At 45.1% G+C, this 24,206-nt stretch overlaps 2 protein-coding genes across 4 annotated transcripts in view; one reads left to right on the top strand and one right to left on the bottom strand.

Annotated features, from left to right (window-relative positions):
- The window catches only part of CA10 (carbonic anhydrase 10), a 492,493-nt gene extending 486,551 nt beyond the window's left edge, over positions 1–5,942 (bottom strand). The window contains exons 1-2 of one of the 3 annotated variants that reach the window (XM_040497096.1): positions 5,575–5,942; positions 4,045–4,680 (exon numbers count right to left, since the gene is read on the bottom strand). In XM_040497096.1, the coding sequence (XP_040353030.1) occupies positions 4,045–4,105 (61 nt within the window). In that variant the 5' untranslated portion in view covers positions 4,106–4,680; positions 5,575–5,942. Of the gene's footprint in view, positions 1–4,044; positions 5,052–5,574 lie in introns of those variants that run through there. The other 2 variants (XM_040497094.1, XM_040497095.1) reach the window with 2 other exon arrangements.
- Positions 4,341–5,453, top strand: LOC121045167 (transcription initiation factor TFIID subunit 4-like). Its single transcript, XM_040497884.1, has 2 exons — positions 4,341–5,112; positions 5,260–5,453. The coding sequence occupies exons 1-2, from the start codon at positions 4,341–4,343 to the stop codon at positions 5,451–5,453; spliced, it is 966 nt and encodes a 321-aa protein (XP_040353818.1).
- Positions 5,943–24,206: the final 18,264 nt, after the last annotated feature.

Here is a 24,206-nt window from a genome sequence, read left to right as displayed (position 1 = left end):
CTGTTCTTTCCTGGCCTCACAAACCTGTGCAATGCCTGATTTGGAGGGAGAAAAAAACTAATTCTATTACTGCAAGCTTCCTGTGCCTCAGATACCGTGCTAAGTGAAAATCACTGAATACGTCATAATCCATGTCACAAAGGGGTGGGGTAGGTACTATGATCCCCTTTCCACACATAAAGACACAGAAGTTGAGCCATTTTAATTTTCCAATTAGGAAAAGAACGTATGAAATATTCCTTGCTTATAGGGACTGCTGACCACCAGGTGCAGGTGGCAAACCCAGGTAGTAGCATCCACTGTTTGACTGACAGTCATATACAACTCAAATGCTACCTGATTTCTAGTCCTGAACCGCAATCACACTAAACCTTCACTTCCAAACTCTCTAACTCACATCCATTTCACATAATTCATTCTTTCACTCTGGAGACCTCGCAATAAAAAACACTTACAAAAAAACATTTACAAGAACTCTTGATCCCAAAAGAAATGAAATACTGAATTCTGACTCAGTTAGACCTGGGTGTGACCCCTCCACGCTGAACTGCTGTGGGCTTTGGCTGCCTCATCTATAAAACTACCCTACAAATTCTTAGATGAATTAAAATATGTGCAATATTATATAATACCCGTGAAAGCACCACATAATTTTAATTGCTATTGCTATTATTATGAATAAACTGACAAAAAAGTAAAGTTACATAGAGGCACGTAGGATGTGTTGTGGAAATTAAATCCGACAGCTGTCTTTGGACCTGGAAATTCTCTCCTGGCGCTGCTAAGCATTCATTCTCGCTGATCTGAGCTGCTTTTGTAAGACTGGAATGGTGCTCTTGCTAACATAGAAAAAAACATCCTGGTTCTCCTCTCTCTCCCTCTCTCTTCCCCCCTCCCCCCCTCTCCCCCCCCCCCCCCTCCCCCCCCCCCCCCCCCTTCATTCCTCTTCACAGATTTTCGCTGCCTTACACTTTTGGGAAAATGACATCTGAGTCTGATGTGGAACAGAACTCCCAGATCGTGGCATTCCCTCTTAAACCTAGCTGTGCTGTCCTTTTAGTAGCCAAAATTGAAATGCTCTCTCAAATGGAAGGTACACATGCTACAGCCCCAGCAGTTAGTTAAGCCTGGTCAAGTGGACCCCCAGTCCCCTCTGTTGACAGCTTCATCACAACCAAGTGATGAGTGCAGAGCCATCAAATACACGAAAACCAGGGCTCTGTATTTTAACAAATATAGCCACTCAGGCCCAGGCAAAAAAAAAATGCCTTGGGTACAGTTAATTTGGGGAATGGGGAGGGAGAGGGTTGGAATCTTTGGTTACCAAAGCACTAAGCACCAGAGTGTTCCTGAAAGTCAAGGCTACCAAGTGAAATGCAGTCACTATAGGCCAGACCTACCACCAAAATGTTCCTTCTGTAAAGTGTTTACACTGCAGATTTTTGCTGACCTTTTCTAGTCATGAAGTCCACCCCACCAATGCATCCATCACGGATGCCTGGTGACTCAGGAAGAATTAGTACCCATTTACTGGGTAGGGTAATTCATCCCAAGATAGAAGAGAGGCGCTGGGAATGGGTCAGTTTTTTAAATTTTTTTTTAAATTTAAGATGTAGTAGGTTCTATGATCAGAGGGTTATGTTCCTTTTGGTAAAAGCTCAGTCGTGAGTAAATTAAAACTGCAAATCATGGAAACAGAAATGAAAGACCCACTAAACTCTCCCTGAGCCGCAATTATTCAACCTTAGTGCACTGTATACCTATACCTCTTAAGGCTGCTAAACTGTGGCAACTGTGAGTCATAATTATATTATTAATCAGAATTAGGACGTACATGGATACCACTGAACGTGTAGTTGTTTTAGGAGGGAGGCCACCTTGGCCCTGGAGAAAGTACAGTCTTTGAAAATTAAGTTTATGGATGTGTAAATGTAGAGTCCATAATGTTGCAACTCTGCAACATTAATGTCTTCATACAGTGCAAATTAATGCAGAGCCTAACTAGGCATTTGGAACGCTAACCTAGTTTTCTGTGTTTAGCTAATAGCTGGCAATTTTGCTTACACTTTTATCCTCTCGTTACGTAGCAATGATGATCATTTAGTAAATACATGTGAAAGGCCACATACTCCATAGCACCTCTTCTTGGTTGGAAATAACCCCTTCCTAATACTTGCATTTATATAATTTAGTTACTGATACACCAAGTCAAGTGCAGCTGTGATAAGGAGCCCACTAGTGCCGCTTTTGGAAGCTAAGAACAGACCCATTCTCAAAGGGTTCCTTTGTAATGGCCTGACCAAATAAATGCAGAGTAGGGGTGGGAGACAAAGGACTGTGGGGGGTCCAGAGCCTCAATGCTGTTAACCCTTTGTAAACCTTAAAGGGACTCAGTTGGCTTCTCTGCTTTGCAAATTATTTATGACGGTGAAGAAAGGTAAGGAAAGGCTATTTTCTAACTAGTGAAATATTAAGGAACGAGAGAGTTTGGAATAGACATGTAGAAGAGAAAGACGTAAACTGTGATCTTCTAAGGTGCCATCCAGTCCATTCCTGGACATATGACTGATATCAGCCCTCACAAGTCACCAGGGAATGTTTCCTTTCAGACGCAGAATGGGGTAAAACAGGTCCCACTGGAGGATTTGGGGTGGTCCCAGGGTACTTTTTCTTGTCTCTAAAGTATTACAGAGGCAAAATCCTTAGTTTGGTGGCAAAGCCCCAAACAGAAGGATTCTGAATTCAAGATTCCCCATTCCTGCCCTAGGAAGAGAAAGTTGACACTGAGCAGTGGTATTTGGAACGAGGTCCAGGGTGTGCACAGACAAGGATTTTGAAGATCCAGAACCAGAACTAGCTTAGAGGGTGGGGATTGGCTGGGCCAGGGAAGATGCAGGAAACAGGTCCCTCCACCTCAGCGCTGCTCAAACCTGTCTGCTCACAGGGGCAAGGTTCCTGTTCTCCTCTTTTGGTGGCTTCAGCGGGAAGTTGGCCGAGTCCCCAATTCTGCAGAGGGAATGCAGGCTGAGGGGAGCGCTGGGAATGGGTCCTACCCTAGGCACTTTAATGACAGGTGTGAAGGGAAATGGGGTAGACACTCTCAGTGGGAGGAGACACTGAACCGAACTGGGAAATACTGCCGATCCTGGGGCTTTTTCTCATGGCTCCCCTCCACACAGCCAACTCCCTGCACCAACAAAGACACTGCTTGGAAATCAGAATCCCCTCCAACACGCAGACACACAGGCAGGCAGGCACAAACCCTACCCGATTCACCTCATCAACTCCTGAAACCACAGACTGACATAAGTGGCCTCAGGTCAGTGAGGCTGAGCTACCATTCCACTGGGAGTTAGGAAAGGCTACCGTCTAGAGTGGTATTTCCCACAGAGTGTCGTTTCAGGCAGGCTTGGCTTTTACTTGATGTGGAGCATGGCATGCTAGCATGTTTTAGACCACCAGTTCTGATGTGCTTGGGGAAGGCACGGAGGACCTCCACATCCCTCTCGTCCCTGCTGGTGGCACTCTCCAGTCCCGCATCCTCCCGCAGTCTCTTGAAAGTGCCTAGATACCAGGGCAGGGCTCTGCGTCCATTTTGCCTGCCTGGAACCTCCGAGTTTGGGAACTTTGAAAGCCAGGGGATGGGGGTGGGGGTTGCCAAGGCTCAGATTTGGGGGCCAGAGTTCTCAGCAGGAAAGCCGTTGAAAATCAACACCCATCTGCCTCTTGTTTCTCATCCCCACCCCTTCTATGTTCCAGGACTCCTAACAGATAATAACCATCTCTCTCTCTCTCTCTCTCTCTCTCTCTCTCTCTCTCTCTCTCTCTCTCACACACACACACACACACACACACACACCCTTGGGCTTAGAAGGTTTTTCATTCTCAAGGCAGCAAACCCTCAGAACTGAAAGGATCTCTGCCACCCCCCCTTCCCCTCCCACCCCGCGAGGCTACTTGAGCGCCTACACACAATAAAATCCCACACGTTCCCAACAGCACAACAGAACCCCAACCCGCCAGGGGTTCCAGCGCGTCCCATACCTGATATGCAGACGATGAAATTGGCTTGAAGAAGAAAAAGCACCTCCCAGACTATTTCCATCCTCTGATTCTCATTCCAAGTGCATCACTCGACGGGAAAACAGGGGGGGAAGGGGAGAGCCCGACACGGCACACACACATACAAACACGCACACACTTGCGAGCGAGCGCACACTCGCACTCCCACCCGACAGCCGGCCAGGGACAGTCACCCCCAAGATCAATATCGCAGTTTGAATTGTTCCGGCAAATCTCCCCTCGGGCTCGACGGATGTGCGCCCCAGATGTGCTGACACATGTCCGATGCTTCGCTGCCCCGGAGGTGTCCCCGATCGCCGGTCTCCGCTCCTCCTCGCACGAGAGGCGGAAACAGCACTAGCAGCGGCGGCGGCAGCCACCTGAAGCCACCAGCGCCGGGCTCTTCCTGCAAAAACGAGACCCCGATCCGCCTGGCGCCCCAAGAAGACATAGACGATAGCCCCCCGCCGGGCCGCGCTGCACAGTTCCGGGCCCCCGGCGCTCGCAGCTCGCTGGCTAAGCCCAGGCAGTCCGCGACAAGTTGCCCTCGAAGTCCGCCCCCCTCACCGGGGCATGGTCAGAGGCCGGCTGCCGCGCTCCGGGGCCGCTCTCCTCCTGCTTCCGGGGGGCGGGGGGAGGAGACGCCACCGCAGACAGGGAGACAGAGAAAGAGAGGCAGGAATTATTGCCCGAAACCGCCGGCAGGCTCCGCCGACCCTCCCTGCTCCCCAAGTCGCGCGCAGCCCGCCGCCTCCGAGTCCGGCTCGGGCGGCGCATCCAGGGCGCCAAGCGCCGAAGGCGGGGAGCCGGGGACCCGGGCGCGTCGGGGGCCCGCGGGCTCCCCACGTCGCGCGCGCGCTTTCGGTCCCTCTGCTATTTTCCTAGGCTCCCCGGAACCCCCGTTGCCTCGCTTCCATCGCCCGCAACTAGCACCGCCGCCGCCGCCGCCGCCGCCGCCGCCGCGATTTTCCGCAATGCAACTGCAGGGGTCGTTATTTCCTCGCCTACGGAGCCCGACGCTGCCCGATTCGGAGGGGAGGAGGAGGGCAGGTGGGGCGGGAGGAGGGGGAGGAGGGGGCGGCCCGGCCAGGTGAGCGTCCCCGCCGCCGCCAGCCCCCGCCGCAGCCCCGCCGCCCGGCGCCCGGGGGCGGAGGCAGGAGGCCGGGCTGGGGAGCCCAGGCTTAGCGCGGCCATAAGGAGGAGGCGAGGGCTGGGCGTCGGAGCCGCGGGCCAGCGCGGAGGCGTCTGGGCCCCGGCCGCTCGGTCGCCCACCAGGACTGGGAGTTTCTCATCTCCTTGGAAAGAACTTCGCGCCCGCCGCTGGGGCGCGGGAGACCCGGGCGGGACTCAGCCGGGGCGCTGTGATGCGCTCTCCCCCTGCTGCGGAATAGTGGGGATTTTTTTTTTTTTTTTTTTTTGCATAATTCATTCCCTGCCCTCTCCCGCTCGTCCCTCTCCTGCCCCCCCCCTCCTCCTTCCCCCTTTCCGCTCCAGTGCCAGAACACTACTTACCCCAGAGTTCTCCTCTCTGTACGTTCCTAGACCAGGTGCAACTCTCGCCCGCGAGTCCCTCACCTCCCTCCTCCCCGAAGGGGGAAAAACCGTCTTTCCAAGTCCGGGTGCGAGCAGTGGCCGCCGCCAAACTGCGCCTCCGCTCAGCTCCGGGCGGATCCGAGACTATTGGAAACCCGGGCTTGAGGGGAGCCGGCTTCCCTTCTTTTCGGTTTTTTTTAGTCTGCTTTTCTTTCGGGAAGCTCAAGTGCTTTGGAGGCTTTTGCTGGGCTCCAGAATACTCTCTGCCAGCGATACTCAGCTGCTTCCACCGAAGGAGATTTCCCCACCAAATCCGCGCGCGCGCGCGCACACACACGCCCAGCGCGCGGCTTTCCGAGTCCCGCGGGGAAGGTGGGGGCGGCGTGAGCACCACCCACCGCCGCGGCCGAGGCCCAGGCCCGAGGCCGCGGGTGCGCAGAACGACTCGCCGCGACCCGGGGAAGGACGTGCGTCCGGGCGGCCGCTTGGAATGCAGATGCGGGGGAATTGGGAGAAAACCCTGCGCTCGGGACTGTTCGCCCGAGAAGAGGGCTGGGAGCGAGAAAAGAAAAGAAAAATTGTAGCACATTTGCATCGCCTCTCTCGCCGCAGCAGCGGGTAGAGAAAGCCCCAGACCTACCTCTTTGGGAGAGCTGGAGAAGAGGAGGGCAGGGGAGGGGAATCCCTGGAAAGATCTCGGATTTCTCGGCGCACTTGTCCGGATTGCAAACTGTGACGTTTGGAGATCTTGCACAAGCGCGGATGGACACACACAACAAACACAAACACACACGTAACCCGCAGGGTATTTTTTGCACTTTTTAATTTTTCGTGTTTAGAAGCCATTTCCGTGTGAGTCTCGGTCTACTCACCGCAGAAAGGGCGGAGGAGTGGAGAGGGAGCAGGAGAGGGAAAGAGGGTACCGTGCCTCCGCACAGAGTCAATTTAGGGAGGCTTGCAGGCTGTGTGGCATGGGAGGGCGGGCAGGGTTGGAGCCAAAGGAGTAACACTGCGGCGCTCCAGGCTTCTTGAACCAACTTCAACTGCCCTGGAGTCTGGCGGGTCTTTTTGCGGAGTGGTAGGCGTGGAGGTGGGGGTAGGGGTAGGGGTGGGAGGGAGCGGAGCCGAACAGCCTGGGCTGCCTGGGTTGGACAGACTTGGGGAGTTGCGTAGCCCTGCTACCTCTGGGGATTGGCAAAAGGAACCGCCGGCTGACTTGAACAAGGAGGTGTGGCCAAAGGATCTGTTCTCCGGTGACGGCCAAGGACTTGAGGTGGTCAGCATATGGAAAATCCCGGCCCAGATGAAGAAAGTCCAAGATTCTTACGGGGGGGGGGGTCCGCCGAGGCTCGGCGGGGAAGTCACATTTAAAGAACCTGAGATAGTGGGAATTAGCACATTTGGGAAATATGTGGGGGATGTTTGTCTCCGTGCCTTGAAAGTCGACCGCGCGAAAAGAGATTTTTGAAGGGAAAGAGAGGAAAGCATTTTACCAAAGATGAAGAAATCCCACCCTAGCAGGGTTTGGAAACATGGGCAGTGACTGACCTTCTGCACTTGGGAGTGGAATTGGCTGCCAGCAGGAGACCTCTCTCTGGAAGCAGAAGCGGGGCGCCTGGATTTTTATACCACGACCCATTTATTTATTAATGAATTGTGCATATATTAAGCGAGCGCCTTATACGTGGCAAGCACTGTGGCGAGATGCTGGAGTTTCCTAATTGAAAAATCCATAAACCTTTCTTTCAGAATGCTTACAGGCCATATTCTACATTTTGCCTTAAGAGCCAATGCCAGTAAAATAATACTTAACCCCCCCCCCCCCTTTTCGACGGGGGCAGCGACCTTCTGTACTCTCAAGGAATAGTTAATCTATGCTCTGCCACCAAGTCCTTTCAATAAAAAAAAAATCAATTAATTTGATAGTATTTAAATAAAAATGGTGGCACGCATCAATTTTTTTTTGCTATGTGTCATGTATTGCCAAATCCTTTTGTCATTACATCTATATGAGAGAAATATCATTATTACTTCCATTTTACAGATGATGAAAGAGAGCCCCAGAGTAGTTATTTGCCCAAGGTGTCACAGTTATTAATTGGTAGTGTAGAGGCATTTCTACAGGCATTTCAAACTCAGAGGACATGCCCCACCAACTCCCTTCATGCTCTCTCTGCAAAATGAAAAGTATCATCCTGGGGAGCTTATTTTGTATTTAGGTAAAGCAGGAGCCCTCACTAGACACAGCTAGAAATTAAACAAAGGCGGGGTGAAATGTAATGGCATCTTATGCAGTTGAGAACTTCACTACTGTAGAATTAAGAGAAAGACCAGATCACTGGGATTTAGAGGTAATCAAAGGCATTTCTAATGAAAGAATCCAAGAGCCTGCTAACTGCCGATTCTGTTCTCCACACTTGGAAGATAGCTCTGAACACAACGGTTCCTCAACATTTAGTTTCAATATTCTCATTTCCTAGAAGAAAAAAAAAAACTTTTTTTAGTCATTTCTAGGCTTAACCTGTATGTCTTTTTAAGAAAATCTCCATGTTAATCCAGAAGATAACTCAGAAAAAGCATGCACTACTAAGTAGGAACCTTCTGTCTTCACTCTTTACTGAACTGTTTATTTTTTTAGTCTCTAAAACAAAAGAAATGAAAAAATAAGTCTATGTAGCTAGGAATATTAATTCACAAGTTATTTTTCATATTTTAATGAGCTTGTGCCCATATCTGATAAGGACAAAGAATCTCTCTCCTGTATATCTGCCTTCATCTTTTGTCTCTGTCCTGCTCTACATTTCTTCCCTATGAATTCAGTGCCAATATGTTACACATATAACAGAAAGTCTTCGCTAAGCCCAGGTGTGGGGGCCAGTTCCGGTTTCCCATGGAAAGCAGTGGATTACAATTCTCCCCAGGAAAAGACAATATTGAAATCCTTTGGATTCTTTGCCCATGCTCTCTTTTTGTCAACCCCATAGAAAGAAGAGTGACTTACCTGATTGGTAAAATTTTGAGGAGCTTGATAACCATTAAGGCACATTCCCCAGAGTCTGGACATCCGTATTAGAAGCCAAAGCAGGTCCATGTGTCTCGGTGAACCTGCGTTCGGGCTCACTATTTCACTGGTCTCCATCCCACATCTAACTTGGAAAGAATAGTGGTTGCCTAAGAGGGGTGGAGGAATGGAGAGGGTCAGGAGGGTGGGGTTACAAAGGATAAAAAGGAAACTTTTTAGAGTAATGGATATGATCAGTATCTTAACTGTGTTGGTGGTTTATGGGTGTATAGATATGTCAAAAGTTATCAAATTGTGCACTTTAAACATGTGCAGTTGATTTTATGTCAATTAAATCTCAAGATTATCCATCCAGATGGATGGTTCACTTTTGCAAACGTAAGTCAGAGACTGTAATCATAAATAATCATAAATAGATACATTTAATAAACCATGGCTGGGCCAGGCTTGGAACTCATCCTTCGTGTGTTGTTATGGTTCTATGTGAATTGTTACTTACTACCAAATTGCTCAGACTTTGCGAAATGTTAAAAGTTAAAGGAGTTTTTCTTTCTTTAGTTTGGAAGCTATTAGGTAAAGTGGTGGTTCTGACACTGTATCTGTATCTTTGTTTTACAGGTATTGGAATATGATGTCATGAAATCATCCTCTTGGGAACATAGGATAAACTCTCCTTGTATTAAGTGGGGAGTATTCCCTTAAAGGCAATGGAAATCATTCATTCAGTCGTTCCTGGAGAAAGGCAGATCTTGGAGCGGAAATGAAAACTTAGGAGATGCGTCTTAGAGGGAGTTGACCAAGGAATCCTTTTCTTCAGAGTTAGTATGAGAGGCAAAGGAGTCTGTACGTTCAGGAGTGTGTTTAACGGTGATGGGAAATTGCATTCTGCCACTGAGACACAGGCTACGAGCTACCTGGGGAGGAAGCCTTTCGGTAAGGCATGAACATACCAGGAGCAAAACCAGTAAGATTGGCATGTAATTCTGTTATCTGAGAGCAGTCATATCTAGTAACCAATTAAAAGTTAGTCTCTGAATGTTTTCCCTTTCTGCTATCCCTTCAGATGACTATTGATGAACGTGATAACGTTGTGTGGGAAAATCTCTGTGCCAACACCCAATGCAGCCATTCCAAAACCAATATGGAGATGGTATCAGAAGCAGAAGCAAACTCTTGGTGGTACCCCAAACTGCAGAGTGTGATGGACAGTGACACAAAGAGCAGCCCGTTGGCAGACCAGAGAGCTATGTGGGTGGTGGTAAAGAGCCTGGTGATAACATGGATTGTGAGCAGAGATGCCTTATCCCCTCAGGGACTCTTTAAGAGTTAGGGGGAGACCTGAAAAGGGGTGGGGGGCAGGACTCTGCTCTCCAGTGGGCAGGTTGAGGCCATGAAGCAGTATGTTAGTGTCCTGTTGCTGTTGTGATAAATTAGGATAAACTTAGTGGCTTAAAACACACACTTTTTATCCCGTGGTTCTGAAGGTCAGAAGTCTGAAATGAGTCTTCTGGGGCTATAATCAAGGTGTCTGCAGGACTGTGTTCTTTCTGGAGGCTCAAGAAGAGGACCCCATTCCTTGCCTTTTCCAGGTTCAAGAGGTCATGTGCATTCCTTGGCTCGTGGTTTCTTTTCAGCAATGGCTTTACTCCAATCTCTGCTTTCGTCTTTATTCCCTGTTTTCCTTCTAAGGACTCTTGTGGTTACACTGGGTGGGCCCACTTACATAACGCAGGGTTGTCTCTCCATCTCAAAACCCTTCACTGAAGGGCATCTAGAGAATCTCTTCTGCCATATGAGGTAACATACTTGTGGATTCTAGGGATTAGGTGGGGGTGGGGGTGGGGGTGCATTAGTCTGCATACCACAAACAGGTAGATATTTGGGTCACATGAAAAGTGCCAAATGTAGATCAATGGAGCCTCTCAGGAAGTTATTGAAATAAAAGAAAAGCTTGACACTTTTCAATACCATTCAGTAATATACCTTATGTTTTTCAACGGCGAGTTCATGTGGGTTGGTATGAGACCAAGGCGTTGGTATGAGACCTTGTTCTCTATAAGTGAGTCAGTCGGGAGGAGGTGTTGATGTGTTTGAGTGGATGCAGTTCACCTCTCTGGACACAGAATGTGACGATGTTAAGATGGCATATACCACAGGAAAACAGGTCAACATCTTCCTCTCTGACATCAGGCTGGATAACAGGTTTGTTACCACCAGTGTGCAGGATATTTTGTAACTAGGATTTCTTCTCATTCCTTTTTGTAATTTGTGACCAACATAAAGGAATTTTATGTTTTCAAAGGAGATAGCAGACATTTTATTCCTATCAAACATTATGCCTTATTTGGCACTTAACTTTAGGCAGATGAACAGTAACTAGGGATGATACACCCTAACTGGATGGCATTTTGGCCAATGATTTGGGCATCATTTTGGAAGTCAGTGAAACCCATTCTATACCTTTTCTCTTTTCATCAGTGTGAATTTCTCTTACATATCCAATCTCCTGAACTCAGGCTCTTACACACGGAAGACTTGTTTGCAATGAAGAAACAGCAGGAACTTTGTCAATGATTGCTGGAGAATTGAACAGGTTTATTTGTTGATTTAAATAGCTCCATACTTTCTTGCATTTTTGTCACGGATTTGACGGTAGATGTTTTACAGTCCATTTCGAGTGCACACTAATAAAATTCTAGACATGATCTAACCCCTTAATTTCAGGGTGAGAAGATGAAGGGGTTAAGGTGTCCAAGTTCAAATATAAGCAGAAGCAGAGGCAGAGTTAGAACTTGACTCCAGCCTTCCTAATTATTTATTTTTAAACCTTCATTGGTTTGCAAACTGGTCCCGTACACAGAGGGCAAGGGGAAACTAAAGGGGCAGAGCACTCTGGACCAGTAGGTGGCAGGTTTGATGAGTAAGGGAACTTACACATGAGGCTCATCTTGTGGCAGCAAGCTGAATAGACCTCTGCACCCATCCAGAATCCTAAAAGTTTATAGAGAGGCCTTAACCAGATTCAGTCACGTGTTCAGTACAGAAGGTCTCAACAGCATCTTACTCTCTCCTTGAAACAGCTCCTACGATAGGATCTGTAGACAGAGCACATGAGCCAAGGACAGGGGACGGGATGAGGAGTCTCTGATTGCCTGGTCCCGCTTTGAAGGGCAGCTAGAAGCCATGTCCTCTCGATGACCTTCTCCAACAACCTACCATGCCCATCCTTCTTTCTGTTGTTACTAAGTAACGCACTGCAGCAGCTGAAACACAGAAGGTAAATAGATTATCCAAATCCATACAACTCCGTGGAAGATGCTTTTCCTGGATTTTCTGCTGCTTTCTGTCCAATGGACTTTCCACTCCACCCTGTCATTTGTGTGTATGTGTGTTCTGTGTGTGTACGTGTGTGTGTGTACACGTGTATTTTTTTTACATTAAATGCTTCCTGTGAAGTGTCATACCAATACGACTTCTCTCATCTTCTTAAGCCAGCTGCAGTAACTTCAGGTAGCAGTTATAGATCAATATAGAGGATTTTAGCTTCATAATGGTTCTAAGGTTTAAAGAAAGGCTTCAATTAGAACAACAGTATGCTCCTATCTCAGCTTGTATAATTTTGGAGTTAGCAACTAATGCATTAGGTGTTTAAATTATTTGCCAAGATATTTTTTCCCATCGCCTCCCCAATGATTAGCATTAAAATTATAAGTATTAAGTTTCGCTTTTTAGTTTGCCCTTGAACACCACGTTCTGGTTCACTACTCAGCATTTTCTACAGGCTGAATTAGAGAGTCTTATGTCCCATTTATTTGTTAGAAAAAGCTACGAATAATGAGGGTGGCAGATAGACCCGCCCCAAATATTTGGAGGCTCAGGTCAAGAGTAAATCTGAAGGAGTCTTCCCTCCCCAAGCTATAGCCCTTGCTCTGTCTCTTCAGCAGCCAGACACCGTCTCCCATTGTCAGGGGCCTCATGTGGGGTCTTTCGTGCTTAAGTGAGATGCCTCAAGGTTAAGTGCTTCAAGCCTGTGTTTCTTCCACACACACTTCTTTAAAGAGCCATGTCTTGGCCACGCCCTCAGTCCTGGGTAGGCACTCACCAGCACTACAGTCACTCTTGGGAAAACAGACCTGCCCCCCTCAACAGTATTAGACATCAAATGCTTGTGCCCTTTTCTTCAGAGCATTGAAAATGTTTGATATTGAGGAATACTACAACTGGAAGATTCTGAAAAGAATTCCATTTCTGGTTTTTTTTTTAGATTTTTTTAAAGTTTATTTATTATTGAGAGACAGAGAGAGACAGAGCCTGAGCACGGGAGGGGCAGAGAGAGGAGGAGACACAGAATCTGAAGGAGGCTCTAGGCTCTGAGCTGTCAGCACAGAACCTGACACAGGCCACATGTCACATGACTGTGAGGTCATGACCTGAGCCGAAGTCAGATGCTCAACTGACCGAGCCACACAGGCGCCCCAAAAGAATCCCATTTTTATTTATTTTTATTTATTTTTATTAAATTTTTTTTTCAACGTTTATTTATTTTTGGGACAGAGAGACAGAGCATGAACAGGGGAGGGGCAGAGAGAGAGAGGGAGACACAGAATCGGAAACAGGCTCCAGGCTCTGAGCCATCAGCCCAGAGCCCGACGCGGGGCTCGAACTCACGGACCGCGAGATCGTGACCTGGCTGAAGTCGGACACTTAATCGACTGCGCCACCCAGGCGCCCCAAGAATCCCATTTTTAAATCAACACAGAGGAGACCTTGCTGTAAGGGGTCTCCACATCTCCCTTGTTTCCTTCTCCTGCACATGGAATTTCTCAATTTTCAGCCAACTTCAGCAACAGATACATTTTTTTTTCTTCCTGATACGACTGCGTGGATTTAATAAAGCAGGAGCTGGATTGCCATGGTAGGGAACCCACCAAGCTCTGTGTCTGTTCTCTGCTGCTGGACAGAGGAGAAAACTCATTAAAACAAAAAGAACTTCCTGCCAAGCAGAACAGGAGAGATATGAGTAGCCATAACCCTACCGCAGAGTTAACAACACTTGAGACCAAAGAGGGTTGTAAGACTAGAGCTTTTGTTACAAAGATGTAAACATGCCTTTGTCAGGGACTGTAACATATCAAGATTGTAGCAAATGTCACATAAACTTATAACCCAGCGATGGTTTTCATCTCATCGACTTGAATACTTTCTCTTAATGAATCTTTTAAGACCCTTATGAGCTGATGTTACCTTACGTTGAAATTCCTCTTGGGAGGGGAAAGAACATAAAAATATCACATGTGCAAACGTAATTCCTTTTCATCTCCCTTAAGTTATTTTTAGGAAAATGGATTTTATTTAAAAAAAATTTTTTTTTCAACGTTTATTTATTTTTGGGACAGAGAGAGACAGAGCATGAACAGGGGAGGGGCAGAGAGGGAGACACAGAATCGGAAACAGGCTCCAGGCTCTGAGCCATCAGCCCAGAGCCTGACGCGGGGCTCGAACTCACGGACCACGAGATCGTGACCTGGCTGAAGTCAGACACTTAACCGACTGCGCCACCCAGGCGCCCCAGGAAAATGGATTTTAAATGGATGCGAATGAGATCTTCAGTGTGCTTTAAATGATCAACTATTAAAAAAGAGATAGGAGTTCCTGGTGGCTGTTTCTCACTCTCCTACCTACAAAACAGGACACAGATTTTCATCGTACCCTCTTCATTTCCGGTTTTTCATTAGAGAGAAAATGAGTGGAATGAGTCCTATTTTCTCCTCTCCTGTAAGTGAATTTCAGAAGGCGGCAGTGGTAACGTTTGGAGGTGTTGCCATAATAATTTTTGGATTCTTGCATTCCGCTCATCAATAACTAATTGAATTAGCTTGTTCAATAGTCCTCACTAACCAAAGAAAGAGAACTGGGCCCCTAATAAAGCAGAATGTGAGTGCCACTCTCAAAGATTTCTCATTTACATGCAGGAATTTCATAAAATTCTCAAAGAAAATTGATTTTAATATACTTGAATTGCAATGACTTTTAAGGAGGCGCGGGGTGATTCTGTCATAAAATCAAATGATGGAGAGCTTGGATAAGGCCCATTGGTAAAGGGAAGTCGGGTCGATCACGGTGCAGACACTGATTTTGTTCCAAACCAGCCACGGAACACTGTCAAGAGAGCCTCTTCTCCAGCTAACCACTTTACACCAGCAGGGTGCAACCTTGAGTCAGCCTGGATATGCCTTATCACTGTGGAAAAGCAATGGGCAGACTTGGAGGTAACTAGAGGTAAGGGGACCTAAGAGCGTCCCCCTACACCATTCCCCACTGAGGGGAAGACTCTCCTAGCTACTCTAGAGGAAACCCAAATTAGATAACGCGGACCCAATGAACGAAGCAGGGTCCTGTCGGAACACAAAAACCACTCGTTATTTTTCTGAGAGAATTTAATGTAGAGAATTGGTTGAACAGGCATTGGATGACCGAATAGCCAACAGGAAACACTAAATTAACAGGGACAGAGTAAGTGTAGGGAACAGCTACCACTGTCATGATAGGGGAGACAAAGCAAAGATGTCAGGGTTATCAGAAGTCTTGGGGGAGGGGTCCCTGTTGGTCTAGCACCTGTACCCCTCAAGAGAAGGTGCTCTCCCATTGGTGCTGGTACCTGAGAAACTCTGAGGAGGGGTTGTCACTCAGATCCCTAAGGAGGGTATTGCTCCGCTGAGACCAATATCTTTTATCTCTGATGCGGCACAAAGGGGGCAGCTTTTGACACCACTGGAAAAGACTGGAAATTGGAACAACTGCCCCTTGCTGAAGCAAAAACTGGATGCAAAACTGAATGCATCAAGTCCTTTCTCTGCTTCCCGCCTTCTAATCTCCCTCTACCACCCCCTGTTGGCAAAAACCTAGCAGAGAAGAGCCTGACAAAAGAGAAAGGTGCTTGCTAAAGACTCAGCCACAGCATCGCAGAGGATGGAAGGAATTGAAAAGGAGGGATGATAGGTTAATAACTGGCACCCTCTAATTACAACGACAGGACTTTGATGGAGGAAAATTATCCTCTCATGCTATAGAGTTACATAGGTTGCTGTCGTCCAGGATTTTGAAAATGAAGTGTTGCTTCTTGTCTGCTTTTCACAGGGCTTGATGAGACCTAACCAGTACTCTTCTCTCTGATTCACCAGCAGTTCTGATATGTTACACATAACTTCATATATGCCGTATGCGATTTCCCAGAACCTGTTTCTGTGTTAATTTCCCATTGCCTTATGAGACTAAGCAACCTATCCCAAAGTCTCTTCCCCTGCCTTCTAATATCATAACTTTGGCTTTTCCACCATAATCAAAGGCTAAGCCCTCCTCCTAAGAATGATTGGGACCAGCTTCCAAATAGCCAGTGGTGCCAAAGATCATGCTTCACTTCCATGTTCCTAGAACCTGCCAGATAACAGTATAGAGGCAAACAGAAAAGAGGTCTTCTAGTCTGGAGACTCGATCCTAAGGTTGTCTGAATTGGATAGGCAATACATCTGACCTACAGACTTAGAAACCATTATAGGAACTCAGAAAAGAAATGTCCAATATGAACCAAGCAAAGCTGGACGGCAGAGGTGAGTCACTCTAAATTCAAAAGTAGCTAACCATAGCCCTGCAGAGAGCACAGTGGATGAAAAAGGACTGGACCTCAAATCGGAAGGCTGGTGTTTGAATCTGAGGTCTACCATTCACCATCTGTGAGATTTCAAAAGGCACTTGAGTGCTTTAAGCCACAGTTTCCTTTACAAAAGCAGAATAAAAACATCTCTCATATAGAATTGTTGAGATAATTGCATGAATAGTATACATAAAAGCATTTAATGCATTATAGATACTTAAATAATTATTAACCTAAATCTATAAGGACCTGTAATTGGAAAATGTAACCTGTGGTTTTAATTTTTTTTTTCAACGTTTTTATTTATTTTGGGGACAGAGAGAGACAGAGCATGAACGGGGGAGGGGCAGAGAGAGAGGGAGACACAGAATCGGAAACAGGCTCCAGGCTCCGAGCCATCAGCCCAGAGCCCGACGCGGGGCTCGAACTCACGGACCGCGAGATCGTGACCTGGCTGAAGTCGGACGCTTAACCGACTGCGCCACCCAGGCGCCCCAACCTGTGGTTTTAAAAAAAACATGCCAACCGGGAATTTTAAAACATCAGGCAGCAGACACTCAGCATATACCAAGGTATGGCTCTCATGCACCCTGTTCTGTATCCCTTTCCACCCTAGCTACTATGGTGTGTCTGATTAGCTGGTGGGGTTCTGGGTTAGGAAAGTGACATAAAGTGGAGTGGATACTTATACAAACAGATATTTACATGTTAAGCAAATATTCATTTGATGTTCACTAACTAAACTAACTAAACTTTTCTTATTCTTATGGGGTGTGGGGGGGGGGCACCAGGAAGATACTTGAAGGAGAACTGAGATAGGAATGAGAAGGTGTGGGTTGAAGTCACCACTGTGCCATTTAGAAGTGATGTGGGCAGGTTACTTGACATTTCCCCAGATAGGTTTGTGTTTTACTTGTTGTTTTAATTTTGTTTTGTTTTGTTTTGTTTGACTCTGTAATAGGTGGATTAGTATCTACCCTACTGGGGTACTTTGAGAAATGTGTGAGTGTGAGGTAAGACATACAAAGTGCCTGGTGCACAGTCAGCCCTATATTCCCAGGGGCCATTACTTTTAGCTCCTAAGCTCTCAGTTTTTGTGGACAGATCGGTGCGATGTGGAATTTGAGTCTCAAGGCTTTGCCACTTAACTAGCTATGTGATCTTGGGTAATTGACTTAGTTTCTTAGTTTCTTAATCTTTAAAACTAAGAGACAAATACTGAGTGTCCCAACTTCCCTGGGTAAATGGATAGTGGGTCTGATGAAAAACTCAGTGCAAGACATCTTATATATATGTATATATACATATATCTATATGTACACCTGTGTGTATGTGTATTACATATGTATGTGTATATGCATATGCTTGTATACACACACACACATGTACAAATGTGTAAACCTTAATTTGGACTTTGGCTTGCAAATGTCTGAATATTACATAATTTATCTATGGTAGCCCTGGGATTGGAATTTACTAATTAACACAAGAGAAGGGCATCAAAATCCAGGCTGTGCTGTGACACTTGAGGAGAGCAAATGTAGCCTCTCATTTGTTACAGATAAACATTAATATCTTTATTCTATTTATTAATAATTAATTGCCACAGGCTCTGATTCAAGTATAATTGTACCTTATGAAAGCCCACAGCAGAGAAATATTGTGCAAAATGCAAAACACCAATTTTATCATGAGTAATAAAAATTCAATTAAGTTTAGAATAAATGTGCGAGTTAGTAACCCAAGCTTAACATAAAGCCACGGAATGTAAATAGATTTTGGAAAACAAAATAACAAGGGTGTGACAATTTATAAAGTGTATGGAAAATCCATCATTGCCTTCTACACACTGGCAAGAAAAGGCCCACATTATGGGAGAGGAGAATAATTTTTGACATTTTTATTGTGCTTTATAGCTGGAACAGTCCAACAAGGAAGCTGAATAGGAGGTTTCGTATACAGCATAGCTTGAGGGGAAATAAAAAGTAAATCTCCCAGAATTATTTCTTCCATGCACCTTTGCTGGGGCCTGGGATCCTGAAGTGTTGGTGAGGGTCTTCCCTTCAGAAAGCCTGGGTGGAAAATATGAGCATGAACATAGCATCAGAGGGTTCGGGACCTGGGCTCCGTACTTAATTTGCTCTGTAACTAAGGACAAGGCCACTTCACTTATATGATCCTCAGTTTACACATCAGAAACATAAAATCAGAGATAATATTATTACTAAACATGTTATGAGAGAATAAAATGAGATATTAATTAAAGCACTTTACATATATCATGGAGGTTAATGAAGGTTACACAAACAGCGACGTTATCATGCAATTTGAGGAAGTTAGTATCTTTCGTTGTGTGTTTTTTTATTCCTGCAGAATTTTCATGTTCAGAAAATTTTGTTCTTCCAAAGAAGAGCCTCTAAAAAGAATTTTTCCGGCAGTTCCATCGTTTCTCCAAAGAGTATGGCAATTCTTATTTGAAAAGGGAATTTAAGGGGCACCTGGGTGGCTCACTCAGTTGAGCGTCCACTTTCGGCTCAGGTCACAATCTCGCGGGTGTGTGGATTCAAGCCCTGCGTTGGGCTCTGGGCTGACAGCTCAGAGCCTGGAGCTTGCTTCAGATTCTGTATCTCCCTCTCTTTCTGCTCCTCCCCTGCTCTCTCTCTCTCTCTCTCCAAAATAAATAAGCATTAAAAAATGGATTTTAAAAGTCATGCCAAAATAAAATGGCTCATTTACAGTCACAACCAATTTTTTTTTGAAACTAGAAGATGTATAAACAAGTTTTATCACTCACTTGCTTCAGAAAACTAGAGTTCATTCTTCATGAAGATATTCTAAGGAATAAGTCATAGATTTTGAAAGCAGTCTCTAAGAAAGACTCTCAGCAGTGTTCCGAATAGTGATATCATGGTAGACTCCCTGGATTAGAGCATCCTGGGGCTGGAAAGGACCACTCAGACCACTGCCCGCAGAATTCTGTGTGATGCTAAAACTCCTTCCATCGTCGTGCTCATCACTGGTGGTCCAGGCTATGGTTGCATACCCTACGTGACACAGGACTCACCATTCCACATTGTAGTCCATACTATCTTTGGTTATTTATGCCTTTTGAAAATCCTTCTAATAATGGAGTTGAAATCTGTTTTCCTGTAACATTTTTCTTCCAAAATTGCCATCTATCCTGGCTCTATCCATGCTCTGTTTACTCTTCTTTCAAGTTAAGCAAATTTTCAGGTTTTCAATGATGTTTTCATTATACTCAATCATTTTTTAATAGCCTGGCTTCTTCAGTCTATGAAAGTGTACCCAGAATTAAACGTATCTCTTCAAGTGTGTTCTGAGCGGGGTAGGTCGTGCATTTGTGTGTTGTCACGTGTGTGTGTGTCTGTACTGTGTACGTATGCATATGACTGTATGTCCTCTTGCTTTTAACAGACTGTGTAGGAAATGATGGTGTTTATTTATTTACTCAATGAATATTAATTAAGGTCTTGACATGCAGGGTGCTGATGCTGCTAGTCAGACATCAAAGACATGCACGATAGATATATTTCCTGCTCTCGGGAGGCTAGTTGGAGAGAGACAAATATATCAATGTATAATTATCTAGGTAAATATTGAGAAAACGAAAGTAGAGTAAGGTAACAGGGAATGGCTGATGAAGAAACGGTAGTTCTTTGAGATCAGGTGATCGGGATAGGCCTTGCTCATCATGTAACTTTTTATTTTAATCAGCATATCTTTTTAAAAAATTTTATTATGGAAGAACAATTGATATACAATGTTATATTAGGTCCCAGGTATGCAAGGTATTGATTTGACAACTCTATACTTACTCAGTGCTCACCATGATGAGTGTAGCCACCTTACAGAGTTATTACAATATTATTGACTATATTCCTTATTCTATAATTTTAATCCCTATGACTTATTTTTTTTAATTGAAGTACAGTTGACACACAATGTTACATTAGCTTCAGGTGCACAACATAGGGATTCGATAAGTCTATACATCACGCGACTTGTTTATTTTATAACTGGAAATTTGTACCTCTTAATCCCCTTGATGTATTTCACCCATGTTTCCTAACACCCTCCCCTCTGGCAACCACATTCTGTTCTCTGTAATGATGTAATATTTAACCATTTTTTTAATGTTTTTTTTTTTTTTTTTTGAGAGAGAGAGACAGAGCATGAGCAGGGAAGGGGCAGAGAGAGAGGGAGACACAGAATCTCAAGCAGGCTCCAAGCTCTGAGCTGTCAGCACAAAGCCCAATGCGGGGCTTAAACTCATGAACCATGAGATCATGACCTGAGCCAAAGTCAGACACTTAACTGACTGAGCCACCCAGGTGCCCCAATGATGTAACATTTAAATAGGAGGCAGAAAAAAAGCAAAGGAATGAACCAGTGGAATCTGAAGGAAGAGCATTTCTGGCAGAGCAAGTACAAAGGCTCAGAAGCAAGTGAGCTTGGCATGTCTGAGAAACCGTAAGAGACCTGGGTGCCTCTGGTTAAGTGTGCAAGAGGGAGGGTGGTAAGAGGTGAGGTCAGGGAGTTAGGCACAAATCATATGCTATCACACCTTGTAGGATTTGATAATAAATCGATTCTATGCCAAGAGGAATAGGGAATCCATTGGGTGTTTTCATCAAAGACTGTCATTTTGAGATCACTGACTTTGGCTCCAGGGTAGGGAATTGATCTGGGTGACAGTGGCAGGGAAGCCATGGAGAGAAGTGGGGAGATCACCTGGGATGAGTGATAGTTGAAGACTAGGCAGGTAAAATGGTGTTCTCATGACCAATTCCAGTGTGTATCTATGTGTGTGAGAGTGGTGGAGGTCACCACACCAATAAGCAATGCTCAAGACACCAACTGGGTGTCCCACAATTCAACCCAGTTCTGACGCTATCCGTGCGAGTATCGGAGACAGTATCAGATTCCACAGGTTGAGGGCTGAGTCCCGCAAGTCTGCCCCCGACCCTAACTAACACTTCAGACTTCAGTCCAGTCCCAAGCTCAGGTTGTGACCTGTACTTCTGATTCGCTGGCTATAGATCAGAGGTTCCCACAAGCCCCTGGGTGGGTGCAATTAATTTGCTAGAGTGGCTCACAGAATTCAGGACACCCTTTTACTCTCTGGATCACTGATTTATTATGAAAAGATATAACTCAGGAACAAGCAGATGAAAGGGATGTAGAGGGCAAGGCAGGGCAAAAGGGCTCCATGCTTCCTTGCCTTCTCCAGGCTGGGCTTTCCCAGCAGCTTCGTATGTGAGCTCACCAACCCAGAATCTCTCTGAACTCTGCCCTTTTGGGGTTTTATGGGGACTTCAGTACACAGGAAAGGACAGATTCAACCTCCAGCCCAGGAAGTGTGTGTGTTTCGAAGGAGAGAGGAGGGACCTTTCCAACTCCCCAATGGCTTCCAACCAGCCCCTCAAGCCACCTCATTAACATAACAAAAGACACCTTTATCGCTTTTATCAGGTAGGATGATTCCAAGAGCTTTTGGAGCTCTCTGCCAATGACAGGATGAAGACCAACTACATATTTCTTATGATAAATCACAATATCACAGACAAAGATGTTGGGGACTTGAACTAGGGCAAGTGGTTGAATGTGGAATCTACTTGAAGAGTAGTGTTCACAGGACTTGTTGATAGTCATAGGGATGGAAAAACAGAGGGTTAAGGAATTCATTGTAGAACACGTGCATGACGGTTTTTACAAACAGGTAAAGAATCAGTGGGTCCAAAGAAAAGTTTTACTGATACGTGAAAAATTATATTCTGACACAGCCCATTCACAGCATGGCACAACCAATAATATAACACTGGACTAACTCTTTTTTTTTTTTTTTTTTTTTTTTTTGAGCCTTGTTACTCATGATTTGGCCTTGAGCAAAAAAAAATTTCCCATCACTGGCCACCTCAGGTTTTTTTATATGTAGAAATTAAAGGGTAAAGTATATACTCTCTACAAGTCCATTTACTTCATTTGTGCAATGTCTCCAAGGATTAAACGCAACCTTTATTTGCTAATAGATATTCTGAACCCATTAGTGACTTTGCTGGTGACTTTACTTCCTAGGGGCCTGCAAGAGAAGTATTTCCCAAGGGAAAAGTGTATAGAATTCCATTAGGAGTGTACCCAATGAATTGAGATGTCATTTAAAGCTTACGCAGAATCCCATTCTGATGACCTGACCTAATAAAACAGACTGAATAAACAGAAATTTGCCTCACTAATGCCTTGGGCAGAGGGAAGAGGCTCAATCTAGTTATTATACTCTACTATGTGTTTGACAATGTTGCGAGTTCTTCAGCCAAAAGATTAATCTAAAAAGTCAGTAAATGTTTGTTCAGTGGGGAAAGAAATGCATGATGATTGAATTACATATTATAGCTTCATTGATTGACAGCACAAGTACTGAGATATTTGGCCTGGCAAATTGAAACTCTTGCATAGGAAGTAAAAAAAAAAGGAAGAAACCTTGATTGTGTAATCAGAGCATGTTAACACACTGTTATTGTTTCAAATATGTGTTTTCTCCCTTTTGCAAGAAAAAAAAAATCTGAGAAAGAGCCTTGGTTTGTTTACACAAAAGATCCTATAGGCCAGGATCGTAAAATATAAATAGGCAAGCAGCCAGAACTAACAATGGAAGAAAGGTAGAAATGGGAAACATTTGGGCAAAGTGGGAGAAAAATGCAGGAGAAAGCCGGACAGAGGGCAAATTCAAACACTATACCTCTCTTATCTTCAGTTACCCTGAGTTGGTGAGGGAGGGGGAATAGGAAAACAAATTTCTCCATGAATCTTGCCAAATTCTTCTTATTAACTCTTTAACTGTTCCTGTCCAGAGAAAAAGTTCATTAGAAACCCTTCTTTTTAAAAGCATCCAAATAAATAAGAAGCAAACTTAGTGTACCTTTTCACTAGCCTTTTGGTCAGTGGTTCTCAAGCTCTAATGACTGTAGGAATCACGCAGGGAACTTGCTGAAAATGCACATGCCAGGGCTCCACCCCCCAAAGATGCAGACTTCACCTCTGAGGTGGAGCCCCCAGCCTACCTTTTTCCAAACATCTCAGCTGATTCTGATGCAGGTAGGTCCACAGACCACATTTGAATATCCATCTTTTTTGTTTTTTAATGTTTATTGATTTTTGAGAGAAAGAGAGCAGGGGAGGGGCAGAGAGAGAGAGAGTCAGAGACACAGAATCCGAAGCAGAATCTGATGCAGGGCTCCAACTCAGGAACTGTGAGATCATGACCTGGGCCAAATTGGCTCAACCGACTGAGCCACCCAGGTGCCCCTGAATAGCCATCTTTTAAGAGGCCACAGAGTATGTAGTCAGGCTCTTTCCCTTTGTTGTATCAAAGTTGAGCTGAAAAGGGTAATTTTTCTAGTTTAGGGGCATTTATCTTTGGTGAAATTCTATAGGGGAACTATCATAAAATTTGCTGACTGGATAAAATGCAAAGTTCAAGCCTGTGCTGCTTAAAAGAAACGCACCAGGAAAACGGGCGCATGGGAGAAAATTTTTATTCCAGCTCAGTAGAACTCAAGGTAAGAAACATTCAGTGGGAAAAGGCTGGTTATTTTATACTGCTGAAGCACAGTCTCCAATAAAGAGATAACAATTGTGAGCATTTATGCACCAATAAAACGTCAAATATATAAAATGTAACTTTTCAAAATAGGGCAAATTTTTAAAAATTGTGAGAGGTTTTAATACAAATTGTGTAATTGAAACGGCCTTGCAGCTGATTCTACCCAGTTTCCTCTGTATTTAATTTGTATTAAAGGCAACATAAACCTTTTATTGATTTTGGTAAAAGCATAAAAATTACCCCATGCTTAATTTGGTAGTGAAAAGTAGAGCACAGAATGTGAGCCAAGCAAAACAACTGAAAATCCTATTTAGTTG

Source organism: Herpailurus yagouaroundi, unplaced genomic scaffold, assembly GCF_014898765.1.
Source record: "Herpailurus yagouaroundi ecotype Mexico unplaced genomic scaffold, PumYag 189, whole genome shotgun sequence".
Lineage (NCBI taxonomy): Eukaryota > Metazoa > Chordata > Mammalia > Carnivora > Felidae > Herpailurus > Herpailurus yagouaroundi.
This window is presented reverse-complemented; position numbering and strand designations above follow the sequence as displayed.